General features: G+C 45.3%; 1 protein-coding gene across 3 annotated transcripts in view; it reads left to right on the forward strand.

Moving 5' to 3' along the window:
- Positions 1-16,378, forward strand: part of AHCYL2 (adenosylhomocysteinase like 2) — a 107,566-nt gene that overhangs the window by 55,023 nt on the left and 36,165 nt on the right. The window contains exon 1 of one of the 3 annotated variants that reach the window (XM_069801478.1): positions 8,958-8,980. The exons of 1 other annotated variant lie outside the window; for it this stretch is intronic. In XM_069801478.1, the coding sequence (XP_069657579.1) occupies positions 8,978-8,980 (3 nt within the window). In that variant the 5' untranslated portion in view covers positions 8,958-8,977. Of the gene's footprint in view, positions 1-8,957; positions 8,981-15,376; positions 15,537-16,378 lie in introns of those variants that run through there. One more of the 3 variants, XM_069801479.1, reaches the window with a different exon arrangement.

Consider the following 16,378-nt stretch of genomic DNA (forward strand, 5'->3'; position numbering starts at 1 on the left):
AGAGCACAAATGCCGTCGTCGGCTTGGATCTGACCCAGGTTCATCTTGCTATAATAGGAAGCGTGGCTGTCTTGATGAGAAATGTAGATGTAGGATGGCCTCTGTGTTTGCATGTGTTGAGACTCATAATCTTGCTTTGAGCTTCGCTTTGCCTGTTAAAGAAGCCGTTTAAAAGCTGGTATTCCACAGTGTAACCTATGGAAGAGCCTTTCTCTCCAAGTTCAGCCCTTTCTATTTCAAACTCCAACTCATACAGTTGCTTTCTTGTAATTCTTAATGGCAGACTCCATTTTTAGTTCATAGAAACTTTCCAGCTGTTGAAGACCTTACCCCTTGCTTTTTGTTTGATCGAGAGACCTCTGCACAATCAGGCTTATAGGAGTTGGTGAATATTTGCCTGCAGGCAAAGGTGTGCTAAGGAGATGCCTCTTTCTCCTTGAAGATCCACCCGGTTTACACAATGCAGATATTTTATTCTTCAGGGAGTGCTTAGAACACATTTTAATTCTGTTAATGAAAAAAATACATTATTTAAGCTGTTCCTGGAATATCTATTATGTTTCCTGTACTCTGTAAAGGGGACACATTCAAGCTGGCTGGCCGGCGTGGCCATGCTGCTGGTAGCTGTTTGTCAGGCTGTTCCTCAGGGATAGGTGGTTGTCTCTGTCTGCTCCAGCCAGCTTGTCTTTTACTTGTAGTATCAGAGAGGTTTTATTTTGGAATTATTTATAGCAGGGAGTGATGCTGTAATTCAAGAATGGCAGGAATTCATATGGTGCTGCCTTGCCTTCTGGTTGAACTGGGTCATGGTCTTGGATGCAGAAGTCTGCACGTCCCTGGAGTATTTGAAGCCCTGTGGGAAAATCAATTTTTTAAAAAAGAAATTTCCTCTGATGATAAAATCTAGAAGCAGGATCTGTAAACAGCCTGATTTTGAAGCAGATCTGTATTCAAGCACTATTAGCTATGCTTCTGGATACTCCTTATTTAAAAAGAAATAGAAAAACAGAGAGCTTAAATTAATTTACCATTTGTTATTTAGCCTCAGCACCTTCAACACACTCATTTGACTTCTAGTGCCAAGCAGCTGACAATCTTCCTATTCAAGAGTGCTTTGAAACCATGTTTAATCTTGAGTAAACTCATACGCCTAGTTGCACGGACCTTCAATGCTTTCTTCATGGATTGACCTGAAGCTCCTGCCTGAGCTGGAACTTCAAGTCCCTACAATTTCACAGGATTGCAGAATATTCTGCTCTTGTGCTTTCCAAAAACTGATGGTGATGAAGAACTCACTTGAGAAGTTTACAGTTGGAGGGTGAGGGAGCAGTGACCAGAGGAGAAGCAGCAAAGTAGACAAACAGATGAGCAGCACAGCAGAGAGGGCTTCAAAGGAGGCTTAGATGTGAACAGGGTGGACATCTCCTGAATGCGGCCAGGCAGGCGATACCATGCGCGGGGTCTGTGGGGAACATGGCAGAGGTAGTAGTATAAGCTGATTATAGACCTCATTATAGCAGCGCGGTGAGACGCTGCCGGGGTTGTCATCAGTGGCAGCGCTGACACAATGGTCATCCTCTTCGGTGCAAGAGGGAGGAGGCTGCTCACGGTTCAGCAGCGGCCAAGGCACTTGCTCAGACCTTTAGAAGCAGATTTCAGGAACAGCTGTGTAGGAAGGGAGGTGATGTTAACAGAGTTATTAACAAATTTTTAGCTGTTAAATAATTTGTGTCTCTTGAAGCCCATGTGCAAGCTAATGTCATCGTTTTTTAGATATAAACATGATACCTAGACGGTTACACTTAAATTTATACACGATATCTATACCATTATAACTAAAACATGATAGCAGGAGCTACACCTGCCTGTGAAGATGGTCCTTGCTGTAAAGCCCAACCTTTAGTTTCTGCAAACACTTTAACTAAGCTGAGTTGGTGGTTCAGATAGTTAACAGCATTATAAATATGCAAAAATTGGGCTGCCTGGAAGGTGAAGGGTGAAACACAGCTGACGCAGTGGAGTAAGTTAGCAATAAAATGAGTTCCCAGTAAACATTTGTAATATTTGAGCAGGATGAAGAGCTGACATGAGCAGATTTTATAGGTGTCACAGAAAAACCTAAAGGAAAGAGCCTTCCAAATCTAGTTTTGCCTATTTTTTTTCCCCATTTCCCCTTTGGGAAAGAGGGTTATTTGCCCATATGCTTCAGAAATATCGTATCTACCAGGAAAAGCAAGGGAGCAGAGCAGTATGGTGGTACAGTCTGGCAGTGCTGGTTTACGCTGCCTGTATCATGCAGCATCTTGTACGCTTGCCTGCGGGGCCAGGCAGTGACCCGTCTGCCTTAAAAATAACAAGAATCTTTCTATCTGTTGTTGTCCTGAGCTGGAGCCATTCCCTGGTTCACTCTACCTGCACAGCTGTAAGGACAACTGAGCAAATGTTCAAGAAACTGCTGCTTGTGTCTTTGAAGAGCTTGATGCCTCTCAAAGTGGTTGCAAACTGCTCAGTCCATGGTCTTAACAGTCTAGGCTGCAGTAATATTTGTGGTAAACTGATACTCTATAAAACTGAAAAATTTCTGCAGAAATTACATAACTCCTTTAAAGACTATTCTGATGTCGACTTGGCAGAAAGTTTTAAAATGGGAGAATTCATAACTCACTTGGGAAAACATGTCTTTGAAAACGAGAAATGGGAGAGCAGAAGCAGCCTAATGTTCGCTGGGTGCTGCTGCACTGGTGTCTCCTGGTTGTTTGGGTTATGCTACGATGAGGCAAAGGGTGCGATTGGGATTTAAGAGAATTTGAGAACAATCTCAGAACAAGAAGTTAATGGGGTTTAAGTCTACCTGACAGCAAATACCTTGCTGGAATAGCAAGAGAAGGGGACATGCCCTCCCTGTAGGCATGTCCCAGATGAGCTGTGCCTAAAGCCATTGATGGGGACGTGCAGGTTTGTGTTAGTGTCAGCTCAGGAACACCAGGATGCTGCACAGGGACTCTTTCTTATCTCACCTTTTACATAGGCAAAGGCTATTAATCTCTTGCCGATTTGCACTGATTTCCCGAGTAGCTGATCACGCTTGCAGTTTGGAAGAAGTTTCTACAAATGCCTGAACATAAAGCTGGATGGTCCTTAAAGCCACTCAGTTTTCTACCATTTTTCTTCAAAGGTCAAGGCTTAAACTTTGGGGGTTTTTTCTGCAGGCTCTCGCTCCCCCTCGTGTCTGCGCAGGGCTTTTGCAGCCTATCATCTTGCATTAATTTCTCGTTATCTTGTTCTTCTAACAGCCCAGCACGATTTTGAGGGCTGGCTTGTTTCATGCTTCTGCTGCAACAACTCTCAAGCAAGTCATTAAATTGTACCCAACTTTTCAGCAGAAATAGCAAGCCATGTATTTCTGCATATGCGAGCAGTAATTGCTAATTCTTGTTCACCGGTCAGGGCTTTAGTCCTGTTTTGTTTTCAGTAACTGAAAGCTGTATATTCACTGAGGTTTGAACTGATTCTTTTCTCTGCTACGAAACGTATTAGTAAGCAAAAGAGCATCCTTGCTTCATTTGGCCTGGTGACCATTTCATCTCCCTGCTAAAATAGGTTTTTAAAAGCTTTTTGTAATTGTTAGCACTTTTCCTGGAGCTGGGTGCTTAGCACAGTGCAGCTTTCTGAGCATCTCAGTGCTGGTATCTTTTTGTTTTTTTATAATAAACATTGATTTGAGTCACAGATGTTAGAAACCACTATCCACAGGCAGCTAAATGTTGGGTAGCATCAGACAGATTTTGTTTCAGTGTGTTTTCACTGTTACTTCACCTCTCGCATGAAGGGATCATGTTAGAGAAGGAGCAAACAAATCCTTACTTACTCATTCTGAGCTAAAGCTTCATTTCATCTAAAACTTAAAAAGATCTTAAATAGTGGCAGGCAAGGATACGTTACCCACATTTTCTAGGTTTCTTTTGCTAAAATAAGGTCGTATGGCCCAGCATGAGAAGCAATAAAACACAACATTTGTTCTTTGCAGACGAATGTGTTGTTGACATTCCTGATCCAAAATATTGTCCAAAACTTTAAAGGTTTGCACTGCATGCATTTTCAATGAAAAATGCAACAACTGGGTGTTTAATATATCTGAACATTTGTTAGTAAGCAGAGTTGGATCAAGCTTCACAGAATGGTTGAGGTTGGAAGGGATCTCAGGGGATTATCAAGTCCAGCCCACCATGCTCAAGCAGGGCCACCTAGAGTAGGTTGGTCAGGACCACATCCAGTCAGGTGTTGGATATCTCCAAGGATGGAGCCTCCACAACCTCTCTAGGCAGCCTGTGTGTATTGGCTTTGTGTGGCAAGGTTTTGGTAGTGGGGGGGGTTACAGGGGTGGCTTCTGTAAGAAGCTGCTGGAAGCTTCCCCTGTGTTCGAGAGAGCCAAATCCAGCTGGCTCTAAGACAGACCCGCCGCCGGCCAAGGCCGAGCCAATCAGCGACAGTGGTAACGCCTCTGTGATAACATTTTTAGGAAGGGAAAAAAAGTTGGGACAGACAGAAACAGCAGCCGGAGAGAGGAGTGAGAACATGTAAGAGAAACAACCCTGCAGACCCCCAGGTCAGTGCAGAAGGAGGGGAGGAGATGCTCCAGGCGCTGGAGCAGAGATTCCCCTGCAGCCCGTGGGGAAGACCACGGTGAGGCAGGCTGTCTCTCTGCAGCCCAGGGAGGTCCACGGGGGAGCAGATCTCCACCTGCAGCCGGGGGAGGACCCCACACTGGAGCAGGGGGATGCCCGAAGGAGGCTGTGACCCTGTGGGAAGCCCATGCTGGAGCAGGCTCCTGGCAGGACCTGTGGCCCCGTGGAGAGAGGAGCCCACACTGGAGCAGGTTTGCTGGCAGGACTTGTGACCCCCCGAGGGACACACGCTGGAGCAGTCTGTGCCTGAAGGACTGCAGCCCAGGGAAGGGACCCACGCTGGAGCAGTTTGTGAAGAACAGCAGTCTGTGCCTGAAGGACTGCAGCCCGGGGAAGGGACCCACGCTGGAGCAGTTTGTGAAGAACTGCAGCCTGTGGGAAGGACCCATGCTGGAGAAGTTCATGGAGGACTGTCTCCTGTGGTAGGGACCCCACACTGGAGCAGGGGAAGAGTGAGGAGTCCTGCCCCTGAGGAGGAAGGAGCGGCAGAGACAACGTGTGATGGACTGACCCCAACCCCCATTCCCCATCCCCTGTGCCGCTGGGGAGGAGGAGGTGGAGAGAATTTGGGAGTGAAGTTGAGCCGGAAAGGAGGGAGGGGTGGGGGGAAGGTGTTTTTAAGATTTGGTTTTATTTCTCATTACCCTACTCTGGTTTGATTGGTAACAAATTAAATTAATTTTCCCCAAGTCAAGTCTGGTTTGCCCGTGGCAGTAATTGGTCAGTAATCTCTCCCTGTCCTTATCTTGACCCACAAGCCTTTCGTTATATTTTCTCTCCCCTGTCTGGTTGAGGAGGGGAGTGACAGAGCGGCTTTGGTGGGCACCTGGCGTCCAGCCAGGGTCAACCCACCACATGGGGTTATTCCTTCCCAGAGGCAGGAGTTGGCATTTCCCTTGCTTGAACTTCACAAGGGTCCTCTCTACCTGTTTTCCAGGCTGTCCAGGTGGATCAGCTTCTCCTTCACTTGTCACCTGCTGACTTGGTGAGGGTGTGCTCTGCTCCATCACCTAGCTCATCAATGAAGATGTGCAGCAGTCCTGGTCCCAGTAGAGACCCCAGGGCACGCTGCTGGTGACTGGCCTCCAGCCAGGCTTTGTGCCACCAGTCATGATCTTCTGGGCCAGTTCAACCAGCTTTCAATCCACCTTGCTGTCCACTTACCTAACGTCTATGCCAGACTTGTCGGCGTATGCAACAACTTCTCAATATTAGCTGCCTCTACAATTCCTTTACCAATCAGTGCTGTTGCTAATTTGTTGAAAGGGGGGCTTAATTATCAGTATTTCTTAAGTATTTTGAAGGCTAGAAGATGTGTTTGAGCAATAACTGGGAACATGACCATGGTCTGTAGCGTCAGTAAGTCAGTAGATGTCAGGGCTTACGCCCTACGTGACTAGTCAACAAGACTGAGCTTCTGCTGTGTTTTTCACCTGGGAACCCTAAAACTGCGAATGCTGATCGGTTCTTACGTTAGTTTGGAAAAACGTGGCTCAAATAGGCTAAACTATTTGTCCCTTGGGTCTACAGCAGCCAGGCTGCATGGGTTTTTTGCAGCCTACTGTGCCAGTGCAGTGTTTTTGGCAGGGTTTTGTGTTGCCTGTCCTTTTTAAGCCAAATTCTGTACATAGATGGTTAGTTCTGTCTTTCAAATGACCCCAAGCCCCTGTATTTAAAAGCAAAACTGAAGCGGGCTCACTCACGACACCAGCAATATATGAGATGGTTTTGAGGTTAATTTTACAGCAATATGAGCCCCTGTTTATTATAGAATCACAGAACAGTTTGGGTTGGAAGGGACCTTTAAAGGTCATCTAGTCCAACCCCCCCTGCAATGAGCAGGGACATCTTCAACTAGATCAGGTTGCTCAGAGCCCCGTCCAACCTGACCTTGGATGTTTCCAGGGATGGGGCATCGACCACCTCTCTGGGCAACCTGTGCCAGTGTCTCACCACCCTCATTGTAAAAAAATTTCTTCCTTATACCTAGTCTGAATCTACCCTCTTTTAATTTAAAACCATTACCCCTTGTCCTGTCGCTGCAGGGAGCATCTGAGATAAGGCTGCCCATGACTGTGTGTTGCAAAGCAGGCTCTGAAGATCACTGGGGCTGGTGGTGGCAGCAGCTGTTTTAAGGAATGACCTCCACTGTAAGAGTAGGTGGACGGCATCCAATGGTGAACCTTAAAAACAAGTTAGGGAAAGCATAATTATTACATGGATGCTGGTACGGGGTTTGCTTTGAAGCCACAAAGGTAGTAGAGCAGCCTGGGGGATGTTTTGTGCTGGGGCAGGGATGCCTAGTGGCAGGGACAGCTAATACCCTGGGAAGCACTTTGATGGCTTTAGGGGAATATACATGCTGTGCAAAACCCATACATCTGGTGCCCGGTGGTGTGTTGGGTCTGGTGGGAACATCTGAGATGTCTGCCTGATGAGGGACCGCTGTGCACTGCCATCTCTCCTGCTGCAGGAGGGGACGTTACCAGCCTCCACAGCTGGCTGAATTGCTGCTCAAGGGACTGCCTAGATAAAGAGGTCTTTTTTCTGGCTCACGTTAAGCTTAATGTTGCTTGGAGATGGGAATATAATGGCCTGAAGGCAGCGCTGAACAGAAGCTTCTTTCAATCTGGAAGGGTGAGCTTGCCAACAGTGTGAAAATATCACCCCAAAAAATAACAATTTTTTCCTGGTTTCTGCTAATCGACTTAGGTGGTGACGCAGACAAAATATATCTACTCAACTTGGGTTATGCGTGGTGTTTGCCCAGAAGATTTGAGTTACACCTCTTCAACTTGCTTTCACCTATAGCCTCCTGGCACCCTGTCTTAGCCAGAAACAGCAAACTCCAAAATTTCCAGCATTTAAATTGTTCAGCTGATGAGAGAGCAAAGTAAGGAAGGGAACCTGGGAACTTCTGTCCATCTAGGTGTGCCAGCAGCCCAACAGGACGTGTCTAATCGGTGGTGTGCAGGCTGGTGGCTCGCAAGCTTGCGGCTCACAAGCCAAGTACCTTGCCCGGCTACCAGAAGAAGAGGAAGTTGATGAAGGGAGTTTTTTGTCAACTGTTGCCCTAAATAAAATGCTTTGTGTGAAGAAAAGTAAAACAAGGAAATGTTTGTGCAGGCTGATGAGCTGCCAGACCTTCCTGGCAGAGAAGGGGGATTTCTGTGAGCATCTCCACCGAGATGCTGTCAGCCCCACCTTCACTTCTCCCTGTTCGCTTTGCGGGTGGAAATGTACTGATAAAGTACCAAAGTGAGCTCAGAGAACGGTCACTGATGGCTCATTAATTCCTGAGGGTGGAATCCTTTGTTATTTTGAGTGAAGCAGAGAGGTTTCAGTTAAGTTGAAACCTCAGCTCAAGTCTTCAGCAGTGCAAAGTGGCAAAATTTTGCTTGTATCCTGGTCTGGACCGTTGTGGAGTTGCCGGCCGTGGAAACATGCCTTTGCAGGAGCAGGAGATCCCTTTGCAATCGCTCTGTCTGCAAAATCCTCATTTCTGTCCTCCTCTTCTGCAGAGCAAGGGCTGAGCATGCTCAGCAGAGGGAGCTGCAGCCCCACCAGCCTGCTCCATACCTGCTTTTCCCTCAGATTGGGCTAAATGCAAATCATTTAAAAATATTTATCTGGTTCTGTGCACGGCCACGAGATTATGAAGTTCATTTCTAACTATATTGAGTTTGAAGCTGAAAGCTGTTCAGCGTTAGAGGTGACCGTATGTTGTTTTGTTTGAAGTTGCATGAACTTTTGATGGTGCCAAGTATAGTCCTCACTGGAGGAGACCTATAGCTCTAAATACAGGTGTGCCTCTTTGACCTTGCTGTTGTGTCAATCGGGGTCTCGGCATCTTGGTGACGCAGGGCTAGGAGCACAGGCAGGTGATGGATGGACATCTCCTCCGTGCCACGTCGAGGTTGCTCTCGTTTGCTCTCAGCTCAAACGTCGAGCAGAGCTGGGGTCGGCATGAAATCACGGCTGCAAAAATGGGCTGGATCTGAGTGCTTCACCCAGTGTGGGATTTTGAACAGAAATGAGGAACTGAGCTGCCTGTCTCACCCCTGAACGCTTGGCTAATGAGGCTGGTTCACAACGAAGACCTCAGCTGGGAGATCTGTCCACCGAAGACCCCGGCGAGCAGCTGAACAGTGGGGGGCTTGGCTCCTGGGCTGTTGCATCCCGCTGCATCCCTCTGCATCGCCTCTGCCAAACAAATGTGAGCGTGGAGGGTTTCACCTATGGAGAAGAGGGACAGCAATGCCAGTGCCTCTGCTTTCCACGTGCCCGAGTGGATGGTGAGTTATTTAGCTTCTTCTTTTAATCACCGCCTAGCCAGCTGATTGCTGCGTAATTTTTGGAGGGAGCTTCAGATCTCGCTGCTCGGTGTCAGTATATGATGGCGTTTAGCTGGAATGAGGGTCGTTAAAGTCCGATATTAACAAGAACTGTCAGACATCCTCCCCTGCCAGTGCAGCATCATTCTTCGGTGTGAGCTGCCTAATTGAAAACGGTCGAGTGATGGAGGGAATGGTCCCCTGTGGGCCGCCCCATCTTGCAGATGTGTTATATTAAGAACTAATTTTTTTAGCAATTTGGGACCAGCAGGAAGGAGGAGTGGGAGAAACTGCAATGTGTTCCAGAAGACTTTGAATTTCATCAGGATCAGCACAGCAGATACTGTTTTTTCGACTACTATAATTTTTATCATCAATTTAGATTCTGTTGTTGGAATAAAACCTCTAAAACTTAAGACACCCTTCAGGGCATCATGTGCTGCTCAGCTTTGTTTGGGTGGTTAAAGAGGTTAGAATAGATACCAGCAAATATTAAAATACACTTTTCTCTGCTTTGCTTCTCTGGTGGAAAGAATTCCCAAAGCAGCTGAAAATATAATGACATGGCTCCAAAAAGCAGGCAGTGCTTGGAAGACAGAAGGTTGCGTGTCTGGAGGTTGGCTTTGCCTGTCCCCTGAGGGTCTGTGCAGTGTCTTGTCGTCCAAAAAAGTTCATGATACTTCAGAAGCACTGAAATTCTGTATCAATATTTGTTATAGCTTCCTAGGTTTCTGCTCATATCTTCCATTTCTATTTTTGAAGTCGTCCCTCTTGGTGGTTCTTCTAAAAATACTTAGATCACTATAATAAAAAGTTGGTATTCTTGTATTCCTGTAAGGGTATTCTTGCTGCTTTGATCTTTATCTACAAATAGAGGCTGTGCATGGTGATTTGATTCAAACTTCATTATCCCCCTTTAATATCAACTTTATGTACTCCTGCTATCGCTTTCTTAAGTATTATGGATTTTATTTTTGTAAAATTACAGTTTATTGTTCTGCTTCTTACTCATTTTTTATAGACTGCAATTCTTTCAGCTTTCACCCAAGTCATGTCATATTTATATCAACAGTGAGGAAATTTTGCATTTAAGGGTTAGCAGTGATAAACTTTGCATAACACACAACTTTGTTTATTGTTTCAAATGTGGATTTTTGTGTACTAATTGCAAAAGTGTGGAGTTCTGCTTAAAAACAAGCAACAAACCTCTCCCTACGGATCTATCCCCCTCTGCAATTTTCTCCTTTATGAATTTGGTGCCGCTGGGATCAGGACCACATGACAGAAACTTTATTTAAATAGACCTTTTTTTCTAATGGCCGTGCAGTTTCCTTTTGCAGTGTGGATGTATGATTTTATAGATGGTTTATAGCTGCGGTGGCATCAAACTCCATCTACAAAGGGCTTAGGGTTATGTCCTCTAGCAATGTTTTTAATCAGGATTTTAACTTGACTGATTTGCATTTTATGTTGTTTCTCAGGACAGCGTGGGAGTGAACAGCCACATTTCAAGAAATAATTAGCCTAAGCTTTAAAACGCTCATTATCTTTAAGGTTATTATTTCAAACAGTCTTTTATGTCTTAACGTTCTTACCAAGGTCCTACATTTACTACAGTATACCTCTTATTATTAAACAAATAACCAAATATTGAAAAAATGTAGTATTGGTGAATAACAATAATCCCTTCTGCATTGCTTCTCAGAAGAGCAGGTTAAAATACAAGTTCTCCCATAGTCTGTAACTCTGGCTGGGAGGAGATCTGCAGCAGGTTGATTCTGGTTTTGCAGAACAGTGTCTGAACTGTGAGAGAGATTTGAGGTTTTGCAGACCTGAGCGACAACACAAGCTGAAGTCATTTAATCTGCTGTGAGCCAAATCAGGGATCACAGTGTTTCCTTTATTGGGTAAAACCCTCAATTTTTCAAATAATCCACAACCTGGATTTAATACTGACACTGAACACCTTTGTACACCCAGTAGTCAGGGAAAAACTCCTGTGTGCAGTTATGGGACATAAATTTCTCATCCCTACGAGGATGGGATCAAAAGAAGGGGAAACTCTGAATTTTCAAAGTTTTCTGAAATTCTGCAGCCAGTGAGTGCATGAGGCAGAAATGCTGTTTTGACTTTGTGTCATATTTGTGAAGGTTTCAGCGATTTCAGGTTGTATAATTGAGTGATGGTTTAGGTAATCTCTAATTGCAAAGTCTTTCATAGTAATCTTTAGAGAATTAGCAGGAGAGGCTTTCGCTGTAATGGTTGACGGTTTTTCTAGGGAAAAGTTGTGCTCCTGGATTGTGTTGTAGCATCACGTGTATGAAGGAGCTGTAAGACCATGTGGGATGCTGGCCGAGTATAAAAGCACTTACTGCTAGAGATGATGCACTGGCTCGTGATGACTCAGTAGGTGTTTTCCATCTCTGACTTCTGAGATCCTACATTTTTTTAAATTATAAACCACAAGTTACCCCTTCATTGCAAGTTGAAGCGATATGGAAATAACCGTTTCCTCTTTTGCCTGCCTTGTCATGGGACTGTGACCAGTAGAGCCAGGGGTGGACCAAGGGATCTGTTCTACAGCTGGGGGAGAAGGTTTCTCTCTTCCTTATCCTTCCCATTGTCCCCACTGGACCTGCCTGGTTTAGGTGTTTGTTATTTTCTTTTTTTAAAGATTTCTCCTTCCTGCTCCCAGCAGTTACAGCAGCAGGGGTGGCCGCTCTCATTCTTGGTGTGCATTGGATGTAGGTGCTGGTGTTTCCTACCGTGGCATTGTGCTCTGTGTCAATAAGCACTAAGATGTTGGAAGAGCTTCTTTTAGTTTTATTTCCAGGTTTTCCACCTGCAGCTTTACTTCTGTGGGCCATGGAGGATTATTTTTTAAAAAAGAGGTAACCTAAGAGTGGGTCTCAGCCACTGGAGTGAGAGCAATGGCTCAATAGACGTGGACCATGATTCAGTCCTCATTAGCAATTGTCCTGGAGGTCTGAGGACCGAAATCGGTCTCAGTCCTAGTGAAATATAATCAACTGAGGTGTATGGGGCTGTGGTCTGATGTTTGCACTGTACACAACCTCAGCCCAATGGTGAACGTGAGTTAGAAATACACAGGGCTGAGAGTTTGCAGAGCATGGTGGATCCACCACTGGTGTGAGGTCTTGAAGAACCAATGGCTTGAATTTCTAACATGCTTGGAAACCACTCTGGCCCAGGTGGGTGACTCTTCATTCCCATCCTTTCTCTCCTAAGTCCTGTAGGTAAAATCAGCCTTAACCTGCACATTCTCAAGCTGTTTTTTCAGAAGGAAGATGCCAAAGGGTTAAATGTGTGTGTTAATCCTGGAGTCGGTCTCCGTGTGACCTTTTGTCTGGAGAACTGGAATCTTAAACACTTGGAGCTCTGGTTAAAGTTTTGGCTCAGTGAGCAGCATTGTCAGGATTACATATTAATTTAAGGCATGTGAAACTATGGAATAAATGGGTTTGGACAGTCCCTTTCTTGAAGCGATATGATCTGAGCTCAGGAGGTGGATTAGGAGAACAGAAGCTGCCTGAATTGTTGAAGCTGAGGGTTGCACATCATGGCAAGCACAGCAAGGGGAAGGCATCACTGATACTGTGGAAGGGGAGCAGGTCTCTTCTCAGTTGCCTTTCAGCTGCCAGCACCTGGTGTCTCCATACACGTCTCTGGTTTCACAGGGGAAAGTGGAGCAGATGAAGTATCTGGCTTGGCAGGTCGAGTGCTGGAGGAAACCAGCTTTTCCTTCATGAATAGCGATGAGAGGGCAGGAGGAGGAGGTTTGGTCTGGGAGCTGCAAGCCCCAGGCTCTGGTGGAACATCAGAATAGTCATGTCGGTCCCCTCCGTTCTAGCCACAGCTGCAAAATTATTTCTCTTGCATTTATCACTTGGCATCAAAGATGGATGAGAAGTTTTTCCACTGGGAAAAGGCTTTCCAGTTTGTCACATGAATAACCAAGTAGTGCAGCTCTTGAAGACCACAAACTTGACCTGCTGTTTCATACGCGAATAGATGGATTTTAATTAGCTCCCTAACTTGCTCTTTGTTTCCCAAGTTTTTTGCAGGTGGATTTGCAAGCTGTTAGCAATGCCAGAGAGCTTGTGCGACTTAATCACACAAAACCCTGTTGTTTTCTCCCTTTGTTCCTTTAAAAAAATAAGTCTTCATGGCTAAGAATAAATTTAAGACGCTAGCACTACAAAAACGCTGCGCTTGCAAAATTTAAAAGTTCAAAGAATTTACAAGGATGGTTCCTCTTGCACATTGCACAAGTGGTTGGGGATTTTATAGCTGTTACAATATTTTAAGGTTTCATTTAGCAATTTTTAAAAAGAGTAGAAAATGTTACAAGCGTGCGGCATGGCTAGACTAATACAGAGGGAGGCTGCAGTAAGGTTGGGCTCCAACCATGATGAAAAAGCAGATTTTAATCATGCATGGTTTATTAAATTATAGTGATAACTTGGATTTTACTAGGACTGAACATAGTTCTCCCTAGTTTTATTTGAAGATTGAGCTAGATTACAACTGACATCCAAGTTGCAGAAGATACCTGAGCTGTGGACTGGAGTAGCAGGAAAGAACTTTATTGTTAGAATTTTTATAGAATAGAGGTTCTTAATGTTAGTGTCTCAGACTCAGTCTCCAATGAAAAAAAGGTCGTGTGTCCCCCCCCGAAAAGCTATTTGATTTAAGTATCTAAGTATCTTGATGTGATAACCTAGTGGAAAAGTAGTTTGTGCACCTCCCTTAGGAATTTGCATGAAAAGGGTCATCAATAATGTTAAAAATTAAAAACTTACCTTGAAAACACAACTTTGGCTGTAGTATCAGTTGAGGCAAGTGGTGCTAATCCCAGTCTCATATTTCCTGACATATTTCCATATTGGAAATATTCCGTATTTCCATTTTCCATTATTCTACAGATACATTAAAGTTGGGAATTCTGGGTTTTTCCCTTCACAAAGCAGATGTTGCTTCCATATAGCCCAGGAATTTTTACTCTTTTAGTGGATTCCTTGAAATCTGCTGTGGAGATGTAAAATGCCACCATGGCACTTCCTTGTCTGGAGAAGCGCTTTGGAGGAACACTTGCAAGCAATGTTTCCTTGGCAGCATTTTCCCCATCATGCTGTACCATCCACTGGACAACAGTGACAAATATTGAGAAGCAATATTATATCAGATCAGAGGAATATTGTATCAGATCAGTGCTAAATTATTTCAAAAGCAGGTGTATATAATAATACATGGAGCTGGGGAGAGCTTTTTTTCATATTTAGTTAGAATTGGTGTTGAGGTCAATTGGCGATGCCTCATCGCTTCCCAACTTCCTCTTCTTTGGAAGTAAATGTTGAGGTTCTCTATGAGAAATGTCTTGGGTTCATTGTCAGGGACAATACTCTTTGGATAACAGCTCCAACCACTAAATAAAAATTTAAAAAATTGCCTTGCATCAGGTCTGCTCGGTCACTGGTAGCAAAGCATCACACTTCCCAAACCCTACTGCTGCACAAACATCCCTCTGGGGTTATCTGCAGCCTTTTTCCTGCTGCAGTAGGTACCTGCAAGGTGGGAAGAGACTAGATATAAGGAGGAAATTTTGTATGATGAGGGTGGTGAAACACTGGCACAGGTTGCCCAGAGAGGTGGTCGATGCTCCATCCCTGGAAACATTCAAGGTCAGGTTGGACGGGGCTCTGAGCAACCTGATCTTGTGGAATTTGTCCCTGCTTATGGCAGGGGGGTTGGACTAGATGACCTTTAAAGGTCCCTTCCAACCCAAACCGTTCTGTGACTCTAAGAGGCATGGTACGATGCGGGAACAGTGGGGTGGGTGTCGGAGTCTGGACCCTTCCAAGGATGGACTCTCTGCACTTGCCACCACAGGGGACGGAGCGGGGACCGGCATAATTAAAAACCACTTTACCATCTAACAAATGCCTTCATTGTTTTAGTTGCTCATTAGTTAATTTTCTTCTAATGAGGCTCTGTTAACGTAATCATCTGACATTGGGGAAAAAGAAAGTGGGGGGGAGAACCCAAGTTAAAAAGAGCCTAATTAGCAAGTTAATTATAGCGAGCAGGGAAATGTCCTGGTTATATAAATAAGCTATTGTTATGCACACACAAGCCAGGCCACGTTAAAAACTGCCGCTAACTGTCTAGAGGTCAGGCAAATGCTGTAATTCAACATAAAACAGAAGTAGGGCTTGTTTGGCGGGACGCCTCATTAAGTCTTGGGGTCCTTTCCTGCCAAAAAAAAGGGAGTCTGAAAATCCGAGCGGTTCCCCTTCCCTCCCGCCCTCCCTCCCTCTCCCTCCACCCCGCAGCTGAAACCAGAGCGGGCAGGATCGGGATCGGCGGGGCTGGGAGGTATAAATGGGGGGGCAGCCCCTGCCCCGGCGGGAGACGGTGCAGAGGGGCTGTCAGTGATGCCGTCATGCCGAACAAGAAGAAGTACAACGTGAACGGAGATTCAGGGATTAAAGCCCAGGTGAGGGCAGCCTTTAGTACCGTAATAACATTTTTTCTATTTAGAAGTACATTTGTTTCTCTCTACCCACCCCCCTTTTTTTTTTTTCTCCTTTCTGTGCTGTTCCCCCAATCACTTATTTCTGGAGCTGACTGGATCCCCTTGCTTAGAGAAAATCCCAATCTCCGGAGGATTTATCTTCATTTTCTCTCAGGAGCAGGAGGTTTGAAATGATAAAGTGTTGAGCCGAACACATTGTTCTGGGGTTGTTTTTCAGACCACTGAGATGGAGGAGTCGATGGGTTTGTGAGCAGCTAGATTGCCCAGGAAAACCTCGGATGACAAGACTTTTTTTGCTCAGTGAAGTAGCGTAGAGAGCTCTTCATGGTGGAGATCCCAGGTGGAAGTGAGACTTAGCTCATTTGAAATGTAATGAGCATGCACCTGCATTTAGAAGTCATTAACCCCTTGTACCTCTGGAGGTGAGGTTTTTCAGCCTGAATTGGTTTTTTCCTGCTGGAGGTTGAAAGCAGCAGTGCTTGTGTAGCTGCAGAGCAGGTTGGACTCCTAAATCCAATCAGCTACGGCTCTCAAAGGCTTCACAGCCTCTCCTTTGAGCTTTAGCCTGTGCAAAGTTGGCTGTTACCTTCAGAGGCGTTTCAGTGTGAGCTGAATAAGTTCAACCTGGAACCAAATCACTGTTCTCATTCCCATCTTGAATGTCCCCATCTTTCCAGCGGGGCTGGAACATGGTGTGTCATGCCGTCAGTTGCCTTGTACCATTCGGTAGGGATTAAAGCCAGAGTTTTGGTCTGGGTAAGCAAGGTCTGGCTTTCTCGTTCTGGCTGGATCGAGTGTGCGTT

This window comes from Haliaeetus albicilla, chromosome 14 (genome assembly GCF_947461875.1).
Source record: "Haliaeetus albicilla chromosome 14, bHalAlb1.1, whole genome shotgun sequence".
Taxonomy (NCBI): Eukaryota; Metazoa; Chordata; class Aves; order Accipitriformes; family Accipitridae; genus Haliaeetus; species Haliaeetus albicilla.